This window comes from Carex rostrata, chromosome 10 (genome assembly GCF_964058835.1).
Source record: "Carex rostrata chromosome 10, lpCarRost1.2, whole genome shotgun sequence".
Taxonomy (NCBI): Eukaryota; Viridiplantae; Streptophyta; class Magnoliopsida; order Poales; family Cyperaceae; genus Carex; species Carex rostrata.
The window spans coordinates 3072428-3091204 of NC_135927.1; the positions used below are offsets into that span (position 1 = coordinate 3072428).

General features: G+C 33.1%; 2 protein-coding genes across 3 annotated transcripts; both read left to right on the plus strand.

Annotated features, from left to right (window-relative positions):
• Positions 1–326: 326 nt before the first annotated feature.
• On the plus strand, positions 327–7857 carry LOC144561019 (uncharacterized). Of its 2 annotated transcripts, XM_078310239.1 has the most exons (5): positions 327–1012; positions 1343–1456; positions 4289–4316; positions 4695–4750; positions 5840–7857. In XM_078310239.1, exons 1-5 carry the CDS (start codon positions 448–450, stop codon positions 7624–7626), a joined length of 2550 nt encoding a protein of 849 aa, XP_078166365.1. In that variant the 5' UTR covers positions 327–447; the 3' UTR covers positions 7627–7857. The 2 variants fall into 2 exon arrangements, with proteins under 2 accessions (XP_078166365.1, XP_078166366.1); XM_078310240.1 differs by lacking the exons at positions 4289–4316; positions 4695–4750 and having other exon boundaries at positions 328–1012.
• A 9609-nt stretch (positions 7858–17466) lies between these two features.
• LOC144560863 (uncharacterized) lies at positions 17467–18075 on the plus strand. The gene has a single exon (XM_078310088.1). The coding sequence runs from the start codon at positions 17467–17469 to the stop codon at positions 18073–18075; it is 609 nt and encodes a 202-aa protein (XP_078166214.1).
• Positions 18076–18777: the final 702 nt, after the last annotated feature.

Here is an 18777-nt window from a genome sequence, read left to right on the forward strand (position 1 = left end):
CTCGTACTTTTTGATAACCAAATTCATATTCCTATAATAAAAGTCGCTACCATTAATTTCGGCCGCTACATATGATCAGCTGGATCTGTGCATTGGAGTAATAAAGTTTTATTCGTCAACTGAAACAAACATGTCATGTGACATATAATATTAAAAAATAAAATCACATGTTGAATAAGTTGTGGAGCTCAATGATTCTAGCTAATCGTGGGAAGCAACGGTCATATTTATATTTGTTGAGGAAGGCTTGGATCTAGCCACACATCTACAAGAAAGAGACCAAAAGGAGGGAGGAGACTAAGGAGAGAGACTTGGCAGCAATTGTCAAGGTTAAAAAAAGAGAGATAGAGAGGGGGAGAGAGAAATATTCGGTTGGCAGCCTCTGCCAAGTTTTCAAAAGAGAACCTCCACTTTAAAAAAAAACAGAGAGAGAGAGATAGAGAGGGAATGGCGATTAACTACGATAAATGGAAAAACCGATGGAGCTCAAACGAGATAATTGTTCTCGTCCTTCTCAGCCTTGGCATGCAAATAGGTCTCATCGTCTTGGCACCGTTGCGTAAACGCAGCAAGAACCCGGTGCTCAAGCTCACGCTCTGGCTGCTGTACCTGACTGCTGACTCTGTTGCCATATTAGCACTTGGTAACATCAGCAACCAGGCCGATCCTGAACAAAGTGATGTTGACAGTGGAACCTTGCCAGCCAAACTCACTGTCTTGTGGGCCCCGTTCCTCCTGGTTCACCTCGGTGGTCCCGATAGCATCACATCGTACTCAGTTGAGGATAACGAGCTCTGGTGGCGTCACCTTTTGGGGCTAGTTGTTCAGGTTGTAGTTACAATTTATGTATTTTGGCAATCACCACCAAAGGGGTTGATGTGGATACCAACAGTGTTAGTTTTCATCCCGGGACTAATTAAGTTTGCTGAGAGGACCCATGCTCTCCGCTTAGGAAGCAAGGACAATCTCAAGGATAAAATTATCTCGGATCTCACCATTGGAAAAGATCAAGGTACATATATCCATACCTTCGACCAACTTCCGGTTAACTATAATAACCCCGGCAAAATCTTATTTCTTGCTTAAAGTAACTTAAGATTTTATTTAACTCTCACTTATATGGTTAGTTTAAAATACCTTTTAAAGAAGGTCATCTTGCAGTACTGATTTAAATTAAATAGAAAATATATTAGAAAAGTTAAAGTAATAATAACTAATCACCACTCCCTTAATGACCAAACAGGTAGTGTACTACTCCCAACATGTACTCAAAAGAAAAAACAAAGGGTGATATTAACGATTGAGAGAGATGATAATAAAACTATATTTGAACATTATCCAGGCAAAGTTATCACTGATAGCGTCCGTGGGGATAGCAAAGGGGAAACCAACGGCGCCCCAGCAACTGAAACACCGCCCCAGCAACAAAACGCTGCCCCGGCAACTGAAACTGAAGGTACATACATCCCTACCTTCAACCAAATTCTAGCTAAATCTTATTTCTTGCAAAGAATACCTTAAAATTTGATTTAACTATTGAAATTTATGATTTGTTTGTGAATTTAAGGATAATATATTGCTTGGTGGTCTGTGCATATCGTTTCCAGATTCACAATGTTCTCAACTTAAATATAATTATTTCTTAACAAGAATAAATTTAAATAGTAAGGTACTCGAATTGAAAAAAATATATTTTGTTACCATAAACATATAGTACTATTTCTTATTACTGCGCTTCTTATCTTTTATTTACTATTTGTTCTTCAACCATAAAAACGTGAAATATGGTACAGTGGGTACGATCAAGAGGTATTTAAAAAATCAAGATTGGTGCTTTAGTGATTGTGAATTAATCAACTGTCTTCTTAAAAAAAATATATATATATATATATAGAGGAGGGTTCAAATGCCTCCATGTTTTTGTGCCTCCATCATGCCTCCATCTTTCTCCATCATTTTCAAAGTTCAAACAGTCGATCCGAACCGCTCAACCTAACCTCCATACTAAAATATGTTTGGAGACCAAATTTTATATTTTTAGGAATTTTTTTACTATTTTTTTAGATAGGTACAAAAATACTGTTTTTAGATGGTTCAGATTTACTGATTTTGTACCTATCTAAAAAAATAGTAAAAAAATTCCTAAAAATATAAAATTTGGTCTCCAAAAATATTTTAGTATGGAGGTTAGGTTGAACGGTTCGGATCGACTGTTTGAACTTTGAAAATGATGGAGAGAGATGGAGGCATGATGGAGGCACAAAAAAATGGAGGCATTTGAACCCTCCTCATATATATATATATATATATAAAAGATAAGAAAGGTTTACTAATATGACCCACTTGCATGTAATATTATACACTATCAAATAAATGATGGTATACAAATAAATGAATATCATTTTGGTATCGTATGATATACACCTGACACGAAGAGAATGAAAGGTAAAGTTTAAGTAGTTAATATTCTTCATGATCCTCTGTGTTATTCCTCAGTAGAATTCATTGTAAGTACTTAATTACTGTACGGTACCAAAAAACAAATGTTTTTGTCATGGTTTGTAAAATCGGCCGAGTCCGAGTTGACTCGGCCGAGTTGGAACGGTATTGGCCGGGTCCGACCGAGATTCACCCGAGTTTTTCGCATGAGCGATTTTTTCACCGAAAATCGGCTGAACCGGGTTGACTCGGCCAATTCAACTGAGTTTTTACTCTGAATCAGTCCAATTCTTACGATTTGAGGCGATTCTCTTCTATTTGAGTCCGATTCCGCATCTTTTAGGCGTCAATTTGTTATCATCGTAGATTTGAGAACACACACAAGTATTCGATTTGGGACAAAAGAAAATGAAGAGCTCTGTGAGGAAGAAAGAAAAATGTTATAAATGAATTTGGTTTATTAGACCACTAAGTATGCACGTGCAAAAGGTGTTTTGGTCCACAGTGGACTAGTGGCAACAAAACAGAATGAGCATTCAAGATGCATTTAGTCAAACAAATACTCAAAGATCATTGACACACGAAATTTTCTCTTCCAGCATACCATTCTTTGGAAACTAAATTATAAAATTAATTTGAATTTTAATAATATGAACAAGTGAGAAATTATTATAATCTTTATTTTACTTAAATATAATTATAATATAAAACATTAATTTTCATGTTTAGTCATACTTGATTCTAGCTAGATATTTTAAGTTGTATGGTTGTAATAATATCCTTGTCAAGATTAATTGTCGAATTACAATAATTAATTTAATTATTGATATACATATTCTTTTGTATTTAATTTAATTATTTAATAATTTCTATCCATATTCTTTTGTATCGAGGCTCATCTTTCTACATAGTTTTCTTACAAATTATTATTTTTTTAATCAATTTTTCCTATATTTTAACTACAAAACAAACTTTTGCCAAAAAAATCCGAGTTTCCGATTCCGACCGATTCATCCGATTTTGATTCTACGGACAAGTATCTGATTCCGATTCCGAGTTTCAGAACCATGGTTTTTCTGGCGAAAGGAATGAATTATGAAATTGTGTAACATAAGGATTTTGTCTTAAAAGACAAATACTGGAACTGAAACTTTACTAGGTAGATATGTTCTATCCGGAATTAGTTTAAAAAGAACATTAACATGATCCCGATAATTGGCACAAATAGCATCTACCCAAAAGCGATATGCCACTCAAACATTCAAAATATGCAAGGTACCAATATTTGGATTTCTCCAATCTCAAAAATCGCAGTAGCATTCCAGCTTGAGACTGAAACTAACAAGAGACTATCCAATCCACGAAAACAAATCTGAAAGCAGATACACAAGAAATGCTTCTGCAAACTAAGAACAAAAGTGGACTGGGTTTTGCAGCATTACTTAGCAGCAAACCTTTAATATGAGATAGTACATTTTACATGTAACTGCTTTCACAAAATATCATGTGTTAGTTTTACTTGTGTGTGGGTGTTGACCCAATAATAAAATATTCGTTATGTAATAGTTACAGTTAACAGATCATATGAGCTATATACTTTCACTTACTATAGTGCCATATGAAAAAACTAGTCAGTTCTTCTTCTAGCTCAAAGAGTCAATAATGCCCTGCAAAATATTTTTTTTTGTACCTTGTAAAGAAGGTCATTTTGCAGTACTAAAGTAACTTGAATAATAAACATAATTATAAAGTTAAATTAATAACTAATGACCATTCCCTTAATGACCAAGCAGGTAGTACACTACTCCCAAAAGAAATGATTAATGAATTATTTTTTAACATTATCCAGGTCAAATTGCTGTATCTGATAGTGCAAGGTGTTGGGATAAACTTAGCAATACTGCACTGCGTTGTGCCAGTATGCAAAAGATTGAAGAGAGAAGAATATTTTTCTGAATAGAAACAATGCTTTATTTCCTTTCTCTCTTACTCAATTACATAAAGTTATGCAGTATTTAAAGCAATACAGTGTTCCTAAAATAACCACCCACAACTTCCCTAAATTAAGCACCCACTACACAACATGCTAAAAATAACTAACCACTATGCCTACTAGTTCTAAAATAACTATGCTGAAAATAACCAATGCCTAAAATAACTCATGCAGTTTTTATGCGTCTAAAAACTGCTTCTAACTAAACTAAACATATGCAGAGATTATCTAAATATAATTTTGAATTAACTTTCAACACAAGGAACAGCCAAGGGGGTAACTCACAACAGCATGCCGTTTCAGCAATGGAACCTAAAGGTGCATACATCTTATTTCTTGCTAAGAATACCTTAAATTTAATTTAACTATTTAAATTTATGATAAGTTTGGGAATTTAAGGATAATATAATTCTTACTGGCCTGTGCATATAGTTTTCAAATTTTACATGGTTCTAAATTTAAATATAAGCATTGTTTGTGACATTTTCAAATAGTATAATACAAAATAAAATATATTATAATCTTATCAGAAATCGAAAATGAACTGAACAGAGTTAGGCAAGATTTTTCGAGCCTAACAAGAACAAATTTAATCTCCAAGTTACGTTTCCAGGTACTTGAAATAAAAAAAATTATATCTTTATTACAATAAACATTTATTATTACTTATTATTACACTTTATAGCAGTCAGTTTTATTTACTATTCATTGTCTTGAAAGAGAAATACTGTAACTTAAACTATTCATGATAGATATGCTCTATCTGGAATTAATTTAAGAAGAACATTGATATGTTTCTGATAAATGGCACAAATAGTTTCAGACCAAAAGCCATATGCCGCTCAAACATTCAAAATATGCATTGTACCAATATTTGGATTTCCCCAATCTGAAAATTACCCTAGCATTCCAACTTCAGACTGAAAACTAACTAGAGATTATCCAAACCACACATACAAATCCGAAGCATATACACTTGAAATGCTTCTACAACTAAGAACAAAAGTGGACAGGGTTATGAAGCAGTACTTGGCAGTCATCCATTAATATGAGATAGTACATTTTATAGGCAACTGCTTTCACAAAATATGATTGATGGTTTCACTTACTGGTCTGGGTGTATACCCTTAATCAAATATTCTTTTTGTAATAGTTAGAGTTAACAGATTCTGCGAGCTATGTACTTTCACATACAGCACCATAGTATGTGAAAGTTTCCATGATATTGTCAATATTGTCAAGTAAAATCACCGGTCTGTTCAAATCTTGTTTCTTTAACTAGTAATGAAAGCAATAAACCGTAATGACCAAACTTGTATTGTACTCCTAACCTGTACATGGATGTCAAAATAATAAAAAGGTGATATTAGTGATTCATTAACAAAATACTTTTTGAACTTTATGCAGATGATTTACCCGAAAACGAAAAGGAAAGCAAGAACATTTATGAAGGTTATAAATGGTTCAATCAGTTCAAGCGACTTTTGGTAGATGTAACTTTCGAATCAAATATGTTAATGGAGAGTCAGGATTACTTCTCAGAAATGGATGCAAAGGGTGCCCTTAATATGGTCGCCATAGAGCTCTCATTCATGTATGATATCTTACATACGAAAGCAGTCCATATGCACAACAATGGAGGCCGTGTATTGCGCTGTTTCTCTCTGCTCTCTATCATAGCAGCACTCATTGTATTTCTACATCTTGACAGGCAAAAGTATGCTTCTAAAGATATTATCATAACCTATATCCTGTTCGGTGCAGGCCTCATTCTTGAGGTCATCGCTGGTGTGCTTCTTATATCCTCAGACTGGACAGTTGTGTCTCTTAGAAAGAATAAGGGATTGAGAAAGCGTATCGCAGATTCTATTACCTCAATGGTGAAAACAATTACCGGCAGGAAGGGCAAAAGTCGGTGGTCGAGAAACATCGGGCAGTTCAGTCTAGTTGGTCTCTGCCTAAGAGACAGGTACACCCCAAGTACATGGATCATGAAAAAACTAATTAAAATAAAAGATAAATGGGACAACATGCGTGAGAGCAGGTCAATTCCCTTGGAACAGGGGATGTTGCAGAATATTATGTTCACCGAGGCAAAAAGGAGAGCACAAAACGTGCATATATACAATGTGTTACTAGAGGCTAGATCATATAGGGGAGGCAAATCATTGGAACGTCACGGCAAACGGGATAAGCTGGAGTGGAGTATGAAAAGGGAATTTGATGAGTCAATTATTTTGTGGCATGTTGCCACAGACATTTGCTATTATGAAGATGAAACTTCCAACAAACCCAATGGAGAAAAACAAGAACCTTCCCACCCACCCAATGGAGAAAATCAAGAAGCTTCCGACCAACCTAATGTAAGAAATGAAGAAACTTCCAGCCAACCCAATGGAGAAAATCAAGAACCTTCCCACCCATCCAATGGAGAAAATCAAGAACCTTCCCACCCACCCAATGGAGAAAATCAAGAACCTTCCCATCCACCCAGTGGAGAAAATCAACAACCTTCCGACCAACCTAATGGAACTTCCAAACAACCCAATGGAAAAAAAGACACCGAGCGTGATGTTAGTTGGAAGACATCCAATTACATGATCTATCTCCTAACCCAGCAGCAGTCAATGATGCAGCTGGGATATGGTAAGACACGATTTGAGGCCACATGTGCTGTTGTCAAGAAGAAACTTAAGGGTGAGAAAACACTCGATCCCAAGAAAGCACGCGATGTGCTTAAGAAAAATGAAGGGGCCGCAAAGAATGAAGAGGCCACACAGGTGTCTGAGCAGAATAATGCATCGGTGTCAGCTGGTGGCAGTCAACCAACAAATCAAATGGGTACATTTGGATTAAAGAGTATATGGGCAAGTTTGAGACGCTGGGTTAGGCGTAAGCGGGAGGAGGATAAGCGTAAGCGTAAGGATGAGAATGAAATAGGCGAATTGGTATTAAGGGACAGTAGTCGACTTGCAAATGAGTTGCTGGAACTCAAATCAGAAATAAGATGGAAGTTAATTAGCGAGACCTGGATGGAGATGCTGGGATATGCTGCCATTCATTGCGATTCATACCAACATGCCAAGTCCCTGAGGAGAGGTGGTGAATTACTCACTCATTTGTGGTTGCTCATGTCTCAGTTGGGAGTTGTCGAGGAGCACAAGGTGCAGCAATACCAGTCTGCGACCGTCTAATTAATACATAATTTTGTGTTTTTGCTATTATTTAAACGAACATAGATTGTTGTTATGTGTTTTTTCTCTTATTATGCGTTAGTTATTCTTTCATTTTTCCTTTATTGGCAATGGATTTATATGTTGGATATTTTTTATTTTTCTTTTTTTTGGGTTTGATTCACATGTAACTATTGTTATTTTGTATTGGACTGGATTAATTAGGGAGTGTTATGGCCATTTTAATTTGTATTTTGTTGTAATTTATCAATGTGTTTGATAGAAAAAAGTGGAAAGGAGAATGCATACATCTGCATGAAGTGTAACTAATGACAGGTCATTCAGGGTATACATGTCATTATCCATATAATTTCAATGAACTTATAACATATTTACCAGCCAAAACCATCCAATGATGCATCATACTAATGCTATCTACTTGGCCCTTTTATCCCTCCAAAATTTTCCAGATTAATTTTTTAGATTACATGCTTGCCTTCTACAAGAAAAATTTATTTAACTTAAAATGAAGTGTGTACAAAATTTTATAAATCACGTATGTGATTATACTTGTTTTCTTTCATCTTGAAATTTATATGTATTTTTGTGGAGTTACAAAATCCCGCAAATTTAAACCATGAAATCATGTAGGAGCAAAGACTAATTCCAAATGTTACCAGGGACTATGTGCAAAACCACAAAAAATAATTATTTCCTATGGCCCCATAAAATTATGTTAGTTGAAATTTGATTTGTCTTAACTATATTCACATTGAGATCAATATAATATTAATTTTATAATGTGGTGGTCAATCCATTTGTCTTCTTACAAGAATAATAACATAAAAATATCTAAATTTAAATTCCTATTCGGCGGGTATACACAAGTGTCCTATTGAGATGCTTCTATTATTTTCTTGGAGAGCCCGAATTCATCATGCTAACGGAAATTAAAAAGAAAAAAAAAATTAGGGGAGCGGTTAAAAGAGGGAGGCAAAAGTTGCCATTGATGGCTGACTAAAAAATATTAAATGTGTGCTTGCTTGCTTGGTTCCTTGCTGGCTTTCAAAGCTGTGTCAGTTATCTGGATTTAATTTTTTTTTTCTTCTGGTTTTCTGTCTTGGCTGGTTTTACTGGTTCCTATTTGTCGTGTAAAATTTGTGAAATTGGGATTTGTTGTTCATACTCTCTAAGATCTGTGGCAAATCCGAGAACAATAAAGATTTTCATACACTGTCAACTGAAACTTTTACATCTGAGCATGATAAATTGGGTGGCTTCCTGAACTCTGGTCTTGATTTAGAAGATTTGGTAGTGTTGTTATGTTAATGTGTTTGATACTTTTGGGTTTTGACCAAAACCCTAAAACTAATCATAAATTACATTTCAAATCAGCTTTATAAAATGTGAATTTTTGTTTATAAGCTGAATAATTGTTTGGATATAAAGGAAAATCTCTGTTAAATTCTCTGAGAATTACAAATGGCATGCCAGGTTTATAAGTAAACCCAGAGCCACTAAGGAGTGGTACATGACCGGATCTCGTCTGAAATCAGCTGAGAACGTCTTTGATATGTCAATTATTAAATATCAGCTTTTAATCAATTCAAGCGTCGATTATGAATTTTTTTGCGTCAAATTTTAGTTATGAATTCGGACTTTTACTTAAACATATATATAAATTAAATATTAACAATTATCAATCCTTTATTTGTAGTGTATCAATTAAATATTTAAAAATAAACAACTTGATATTAAAAGTTGGTGGATCTATAAAAATGCCCTAATCAATATTGCTTGGCCCAAGTCAATATTTTTACCTACCCTGAGAGTAACGTGTTTATATTAATTTTAAAAAATGACTGGAGAATTGTCATATTAAGAAATGATTGGCCCAAGTCAATAAAAATGCTTGGCCCAAGTCAATGTCAATAATTCAAAAAATTTATGTCGTTGGAGAAATTTCTCGGTTTACATATTATGAAATGATTGGTCCGCATCAAGACAAAATAATCTCCATTGATTGATAACAACTCTACATAATAATTATTTTAGAGAAAGGCCTTCCTGATTTTAATATTCGTGACTTCCCCATACACTTGCTATATGAGACCATTACGTTTTGTTCGTCTTATCTTATCTACTTTAATCTCAATAATGGATTACAGAATATTTGTGTAGGTTTTTCTTATCTGGTCCCATCTGTTTCGTCTTCTCTAATTAATTAATACTTTGGATATGAACATCTTACCTATCAAATAAAAAAATTACTATTGGTACTGATGATATGAACATCTTACGTTATCATCATAGTTTTAAAATTGAATGCAAAAATTACAGTGGGCATAATCAGGTGAGATAGAAACATATATAAGATCAAATTAAGTGTATGTTGTTGTCCCTGTAGACAATTTAGTAGACGTGAATTTTTTTTTTAAAAGCTAGAACTCCGATTCCTTTACCACGAACATACATATTACAGAAATATAGTCTTCAAACACCCATTTTCTAATGATTCAAACTGATCTTGGTCCAAAACCGATAGACTGAATGTGGTGTGTGAAGTCAGTTGTGCCCTTAGTAACCTATAGAATAGGCAGCAACCTTTCTTCGATCGGTAGAGTCTCGGGCATTTGATAGGGCTGAAATAAGTAATGATTTTCATTATCACTTAACCTATCAATGAATCAAATAGGGGCTGGACCCTTATTTTTTCTCAAAAAAATTATCACTTAACCTAAAATATTGTCAAAATTCAGATTACAGTCATTTAATTTAGGTCAAATCACATTACTTTTTCTATTTTACTTGATTCTGTTACAAATGAGAAGAATAAAGATTTTTATATACACTGTCAACTGAACTTTTACATCTTAGCATGATAAATTGGGTGGCTTCCCTGAACTCTGGTCTTGATTTACAAGATTTGGTAGTGCTATGATATTAATGGGTTTGATACTTTTGGGGTTTGACCAAAAACCTAAAACTGAGCATAAATTACATTTCCAATCAGCTCTATAAAATGTGAATTTTTGTTTATAAGCTGAATAATTGGTTGGATATATAGGAAAATCTCTGTTAAATTCTCCGAGAAATACAAATGGCATGCCAGGTTTCTAACTAAACCCAAAGCCACTAAGGAGGAATTCGCATCCTCTGAGATATCTCATATATTTTGCGTGACATTTTTAAAAATCTCAACAGTTCAAATACGTTCTACACAAATCTCAAAGCTCAAATAATATTGGCCCCGGCATTATCCCCGAATAGACACCGGACATGTCGGTCACACAAAATATGAGATATCTCAGAGGATACGCACTCACTAATTAAGGAGTGGTACATGACCGGATCTCGTGTGAAATCTGCTGAGAATGTCTTTGATCTGTTTCGGCTTTTCGGCTCTTGAAATTGGAAAGCAAGATAAGGGATTGGGCTCTTTCGGGCTCTTTCAGGCTCGGTCTACAAAAAGAAAAAATGGACACTAAGTCATCTCAGGTTTGGGTGGATAACTTGAAATTTTATGCTTGGTCACTATGTTGGAAATTATGAAGAAAAAAAAGCTGAGTGCGCATTTTATTTTTTGTTTCATGTTACACATGCGAGTCCATGTTGCAACCCATTTTTTTTTCCGCAAGTCTCCAATAATCCAACACTGAGTAATCAACGATTTGAGTATCGCCTCAAATTAGTTTTATGTCAATTACTAAATATCAGCTTTAATCTATTCAAGCGTCAATTCTAAATATTTTATGTGTCAAATTTTAGTTATTTATACTTAAAACATTATATAAATAAAATATTAATAATTATCAATCCTTAATTTGTAGTGTATCAATTAAATATTTAAAGATAAACAAGTTGATATTCAAAGTGGGTCGATCTATAAAAAGGTCCTAATCAATAATGCTTGGCCCAAGTCAATATTTTTGGATGCTGATAACAATCCCCACAACCTCCACCCCACATTTATCCCCGCAGATACTGCCAAAAAAAACATGGGGGGATCGCTCAATCATTAATGAGCGTTTAAAAAACTGCAGGTATTTAACTTGAAACATCAAAGTATTTACCTTGAATTTGTCAAGTATTAAACCCTCTGCAATGATTTCTATTTATGAAAGAATAAATCAATCCATTAATTGTCCCGTACAAAATTTCTTTTTTTTTTCAATCGTCCCCGCATAACTGGGGACCATTAAACATGGGGGGATCGCTCAATCATTAATGAGCGTTTAAAAAACTGCAGGTATTTAACTTGAAGCATCAAAGTATTTACCTTGAATTTGTCAGGTATTAAACCCTATGCAATGATCTCTATTTATGAAAGAATAAATCAATCCATTAATTGTCCCCACACAATTTTTTTTTTAATCGTCCGCGATAACTGGAGACCATTAAATAAACAATCCCCTCACCCAATGATAAATACTCTGAGACATAATGATAAATATTTTATGTTACATAGGTAAATACTTTACATTATATGAATAAATACTTTATGTTACATGGATAAATACTTCTCAGGCATACTTGCAACTTTCAGTAAAACATCAATGATAAATACTCTCAGACATAATGATAAATATTATATGTTACATGGATAAATACTCTATGTTACAAGCGTAAATATTTTTCAGAAATAATGATAAATATTTTTTTGAACATCAATTAACAGATAAGCATTTATTAACGGGGATTGTTATTAGATAACAGTATAATTAATCTGGAGATTGTTAATAGATAAGCATTTATTAACGGGGATTATTATTAGATAAGCATTTATTAACGGGGATTGTTTTTAAAGGAATAATTAATGCGGTAATTGTTATTAAAGGAAGGCATAATTAATCCTGGGATTGGTATTAAATGACAGTCTAATTTAATGCGGGGATAAAAAAAACTTTTAACAAAATTAGTGGGGGGATATATGGCAGTTAAGGAAGAGAGAGAGTGCGGAAAAAATGGGGGAATGAAAATGGGGGGTTTCATATAATTATTCAATATTTTTACCTTCCCTGAGAGTGACGTGTTCACATTAATTCAAAAAAATGATTGGAGAATTGTCATATTAAGAAATGATTGGCCCTAGTCTGTAAAAATGCTTGGCCCAAGTCAATGTCGTTGGAGAAATTTCTCGGTCTACATATTAAGGAATGATTGGTCCGCATCAAGACAAAATAATCTCCTTTGATTGATAATAACTCTACATAATAATTATTTTAGAGAAAGTTCTTCCTGATTTTAATATCCTTATAAGAAATTATAATCCGTGACTTTCTCACACACTTTCTATATGAGACTATTACATTCTGTTGGTCTTATCTAATCTATTGTAATCTCAATAATGGATTAGAGAATAATTTGTGTAGTTTTTCTTAACTGATTCCAAATGTTTCGTCTTCTCTAATTAATTAGTACCATGGATATGAACATCTTACCTATCCAATAGCAAATATGCTATTAGCACCGATGATAGGAACATCTTACCTTTTAATCATAGTTTTAAATTTAATTAGATTAAGTCTATAATAGTTTAAAATTGAAAATAAAACATACTTTGGGAATAATCAGGAAAGCAGCAATTCTCTGATAATTACAAATGGCATATATGCCGGGTTCAAAATTAAATCCAAAACCACTAAGGAGTAATACATGACCAGATCATGTATTATATATTGGACATTTTAAGGGATTAAAATGGGAGAATGTACAAATTGTCCTTCATTTTCAAACCAACAAACAAAATACCTCTCTTCATAAATTATTAACAAAATGATCTTGTGGGCTTCACTTTCTCTTCCCTTTTCTCTCCCTCTCACTTCTCCTCATTTACTCTCCATCATTTTTTTTTATTTAAAATGGACGATTATGCAACATACCAACAAATATAAATACATTTCCTTGTTGCATAATTTGTCGTGTTTTATTTAATAAACCAATCTCTTTACGCAGTTTTTTTTATTTCAAATAGACGATTATACAACAGATCATAAAATATAAAATGCATCAAGATTGGTTTATTATTTAATGTTGGTCATTAAATTACTTTCAATTTAAATATTGTAAAAAAAATATTTATTATTATGTTATTGATATTTTTTTACTAGATTCATGAAGTCTGTAGCGAATATTATTTTCTTAATATTTTGTACTTTATCCATAAAGTTTGTAGGATGTGGCAGATATTTATTAATTTTTTTGTTGCTGATTGCATTGAGATATTTCATGATGTGTTAAATTAGTTTATTATTTTTGTAGCAAATATGAATTTTTTTGTCTCAAAATATTTTGTACTTCATCGCATCAAGAGTAGTTTATTATTTTTGTTATATCATTTTTCAAGGTTGCGTACAGAGCAGGAACAGATGCGTTTTATATCATTATTTATAATGTTTTTAATCATCCTTTTAACTACTGTTGTTATGTTAAATTCAACTATTTTAATTTCAATTGTCGATTCTGATAAAATATTTTTTTTCCTACTGCACATTTCAAACTGGTACAAAGAATGTATGGGGCTGTCATTCATTTTAATTCATGTCATGGAGCTAATTTAACACTTCATGAAATAATCTCAATGCAATTTAATCAGCAACAAAAAAATTTAATAAATATCTGCTACATCCTACAAACTTTATGGATAAATTACAAAATATTAAGAAAATAATATTTGCTACAGATTTCATGGATCGAGTAGAAAATATTAATAATATAATAATAAATAATTTTATTATAATTTTACATTGAAAGCAATTTAATCACCAACATTAAATAATAAATCAATCTTGATGCGTTTTATATTTTATGGTCTATTGTATAATCTTCCATTTAAAATAAAAAATTGCATAAGGAGATTGGTTTCTTAAATAAAACACAACATATTATGCAACAATGAAATGTGTTTTATATTTGTTGGTATATATGTTGCATAACCCTCTAGTTTAAATAAAAAATGATGGAGAGTAAATGGAGAGAAGTGAGAGAGAGAGAAAAGGCAAGAGAAAGTGGAGCCCACAAGTGCATTTTGTTAATAATTTATGAAGAGGGGTATTTTATTTGTTGGTTTGAAAAAGAAGGGCAATTTGTACATTCTCCCAATTCAAATGATCTTTCATCTAGAGCATAGAGAAGACAGCAGATCTTTTGTGAAATCTGCTGAGCTGAGATATTTCATGCATTTTGAATTGAGCCATGTCTTTGATCTGTTTGGGCCTTCCTACTCTTAAAATTATAAGGAAATAAATGACAACATGAAATTCAGACTTGGGCTTTTTGGGCTTGTGCTTTTTGGGCATAAAATCATCTCAGGCTTTGGCGGAGAATATGAAATTTAATGCTTGGTCTAATTATGTCGGAAATTCTGTAAAAAGCCCCAGCTAGACTGTTAAATGTTAAATGTGAGCTAATAAACACTGTTTATAAAAAAATAGAAACTTTCTATCAGAAAAATGCGGGATGGTGTATTACTGCCTTGTTTTGTTTGCTAGTAGATTTTTGTTTTTTAAGGGTTTATTGTAATGAACTTTTTTGTTTGTTACGTATTTTTGTAGTTCTTAAGCGACCAAAGGTCTTTACTTAATGCAAAAAGTAATAAAGTACATTCACTTTTCTTTTTGCATTAAATTGTGTGAAGCTTTTCTTTGATTGAAATGGAAAAGGTAATAAATCTACATCTTTCACCCAAAAAAAATATTGATGGAAGAGTAATTACAATTGTTGTCTGGTTCTCTAAATTATATATGTTGATTTCGATATTTATTTGTTCTACATGACATTCTACATACTTAGTATCCTAGTTAATCTTGAATTTGGTTAGCGCAGTATATATATCTACCTCTTGAGTCTTGACATCTCCAAAAGACAAGAATTCACTTTTAAAAACAATACATTACAAAAATGAACATAATTTATAAGACATGTAAAAGCGTCACACCATCTGAAAGTCTCGTGATATATACATGGGTGAATTATTTTCTATATATATTTTCCAAATAGAGGCAGCGCATTTATAGGACTTAGGCGTGACAAGTCAATGATTGTCTCCCCATCCAACAACAACTAACAATATTAGCTAATCGTTTTCAATTTTTAATTGTTTCCTACACATGGTTGCAGCACGAAAATTGCGATCTGAACTCGAATAAATCAACCGAAATAAACAAATGGACGAGACCTGATCGAGATCTGTATTCAGTTTGACCAATGAATTGAAGACAAATAAATGAGTAGTTGGAAGCTGGCAATTGGTTCGTGTGTGGCTGCTCTGTGTGTTTCTAGCCTATCACTTTGTTATAACGTATTTATATTATTTTCTAATTAAAATTACTTAGTATCTTATTTGTAATTAGCCAATGACATCGTTCAATAAAAAAAATGTAAAATAACCATGATATTTATATTTAATATGCTCAGAGATCAAAATTTTTATTTTTTTGAATTTTTATATTTTTATTTTTTATTTTTTGTACATGATATTCTACATACTTAGGGTGCGCTTCGATCACTTGAGGATAGCACTATTTTTGAGTTAGTGTATTGTTTGGCTCCTATATTCAATATTTGAATTGCTAATGAATAGAACCAATTTTTAGGCTAGCATTGTTCTTGCTAACCCGTTCAACAAATAAGATAGTGCTTACTATTTGTGGGGTTGCATAATCTCATAGTTAATCTTGAATTTGGTCAGCGGAGTATATCTACCTCTTCACATCTCCAAAAGGCAAGGCTTCACTTTTAAAGATAAGTACATGACAAAAATAAACATAATTTATAAGACATGAAAAAGCGACATATCATCTGAAAGCGTCCTGCTTACATGGGTTAATTATTTTCTATATATATTGTCCAAATAGAGGCAACGCCTTTATAGGACTAAGACATAACAAGCCAATGATTGTCTCCCCATCCCACAACTAACAATATTAGTTAAAGTGTTTTCAGTTTTTAATTGTTTCCTTCACATGAGCAGCTGGGTGCAGCACCAAAAATTTAAAAATACATCTATCTCGAATTTTTTGTTTTTATTTTTTTGATTAATGTATCTATCTCGAATAAATCAATCGAATTAAACAAATAGACGAGACCTCGAGATCCAGTTCGACCAATGAATTGAAGACAAATTAATGAGTAGTTGGAAGCTGGTAATTGGTTCGTACGTGGCTGCTCTGTGCGTTTCTAGCCTTTCACGGTGTTGTAACGTATTTATATTATTTTCTAATTAATTACTATATTACTTGTTAAGTTGAAGTCGTAACTTTATCATTTATTTAAAATTTGCTCAAACATTAAACTTTTCAATAACTAAGAATATATTGAATTTTTGTACTCATCTTAATGAACAGTAAAAAAATTCAAAAAATGTAAAATTTGGTCTGCAAGTACATTTTAATATATTTGTAATATTGAACGGTTTCGATCAAAAAAGGATGTAAGTGGATCCCTTCTCATTGTTGAAAGTTGATCCAAAATTAGTTTTTCACATTTAGAATTTTGTTGAGAGTTGGTCTAAACTTAGCCCTTTATATTTGGAGTGCTATAATTAGTCATGGAGCATGTAGGAGTTATTAGTGGGTTCTATAATTAGTTATGTAGGTTCTGTTTGTAATAGAAGGATAGGTAGTGGGTACTAAATTTATAAGTTCCAGATTTAGATTAATGTTTAGCTATAAATTCAGATGTACTTTGTATCCGAAGTAAGGAAGCAATAGAAGGTAATTTCAGCAGCAAATTTCTTCTCTCTATTGTTGTATCCTTCAGAAATTTCCAACAATTTGTATCAGAGCCATAAAGGCGCAATCCAAAGAGTAGAAGAATATCTCCCATCGACGAAGCATTGAAACAATGTCTTCAGGCGCAACCATGGCGCAATTCCCAGCTCCTATGCTGACCGGTAACAACTACGGCATATGGAAAGTGAAGATGGAGACTCTACTACTCTCACAAGGTTTGTGGGATATCATTGAAAATGGGTATACCACGTATGCCACTGGACACCAACTAAAAGAAGAAGAGAAAAAGCAGTTGAAGGAAGACAAGATGAAAGATGCACGAGCGCTATTCCTTATTCAACAAGGGGTAGCAGAAAACATCTTCTCATGCATCATCAACGCAACCAAATCAAAGGATGCTTGGGACATGTTGCAGCAAGAGTTCAAAGGATCGGCTAAGGTGCAAGTTGTCAAATTACAAACCTTACGAAGGCAATACCAAAACATGCAAATGAAAGATTCAGCGAAGGTAAAAGAGTATTTTTCACAAGTTATGGATTTAGTAAATCAAATGCGCTCGCTTGGTGATAAAGATATTACCGAACAGAAACTTGTAGAAAAGATGTTGATTAGCCTTCCTGAGAGTTTTGACTCTATAGTCACGGCTATAGAGGAGTCCAAAGACCTTGAAACCTTACCCATACAACAGCTGATTAGTTCTCTTGAAGCGCATGAAGAGAGAAAATTGCTAAGAGTCTAAGACACGTGTCTAATGAAAATGTATTCAAAGCATGCAGAATCTAGTAAGGCCAACCGATGGTGTGAAATCTGCAAGAGGGATAGCCACGATACAAAATATTGTTGGACTACCAAACAATGCAACAAATGTAAGAAGAAAGGCCATATAGCTCGGCTTTGCAGAACAAACAACTCTCCACAACCCAATCAAGCACAGCTACCTCCTTCTCAAGTCAACTTCTCAGAACAGAGGGAGAATTCTGAAACAATCTTCTATGCATGTCAATCTGCTAGTGAAAAAAGAGGCGACATCTGGTATATAGATAGCGGATGTACAAGTCATATTACTGTTAGTTTGTAATAATCTAGAAGTCAATAATACGATAATTTATCATAAAACTTTGTTCATGAATTGGATGATTAATATCATTTTGTTGCCTTGAGTATTATTGAATTTATGGATCATTTCGAGTTCATGACTGAAATTGTGAAACTCCATAATATAGATGATATATACTCTTAATCTTAAAAGGTCACTAACCAAGGTAATTAGCAGGAACACTGATTACCGCTATAAGGTTAGTATGTGGATTAAAAGATGGTTAAGTTTTACAAACCATTTGACACGAGATGTCATTTTAATCACATAGATACATGTTCTAGGAACATGGTATTTGACAGACCCCGAATGAAAACATTAAATAGAATTGTGTTCGTGTCATTT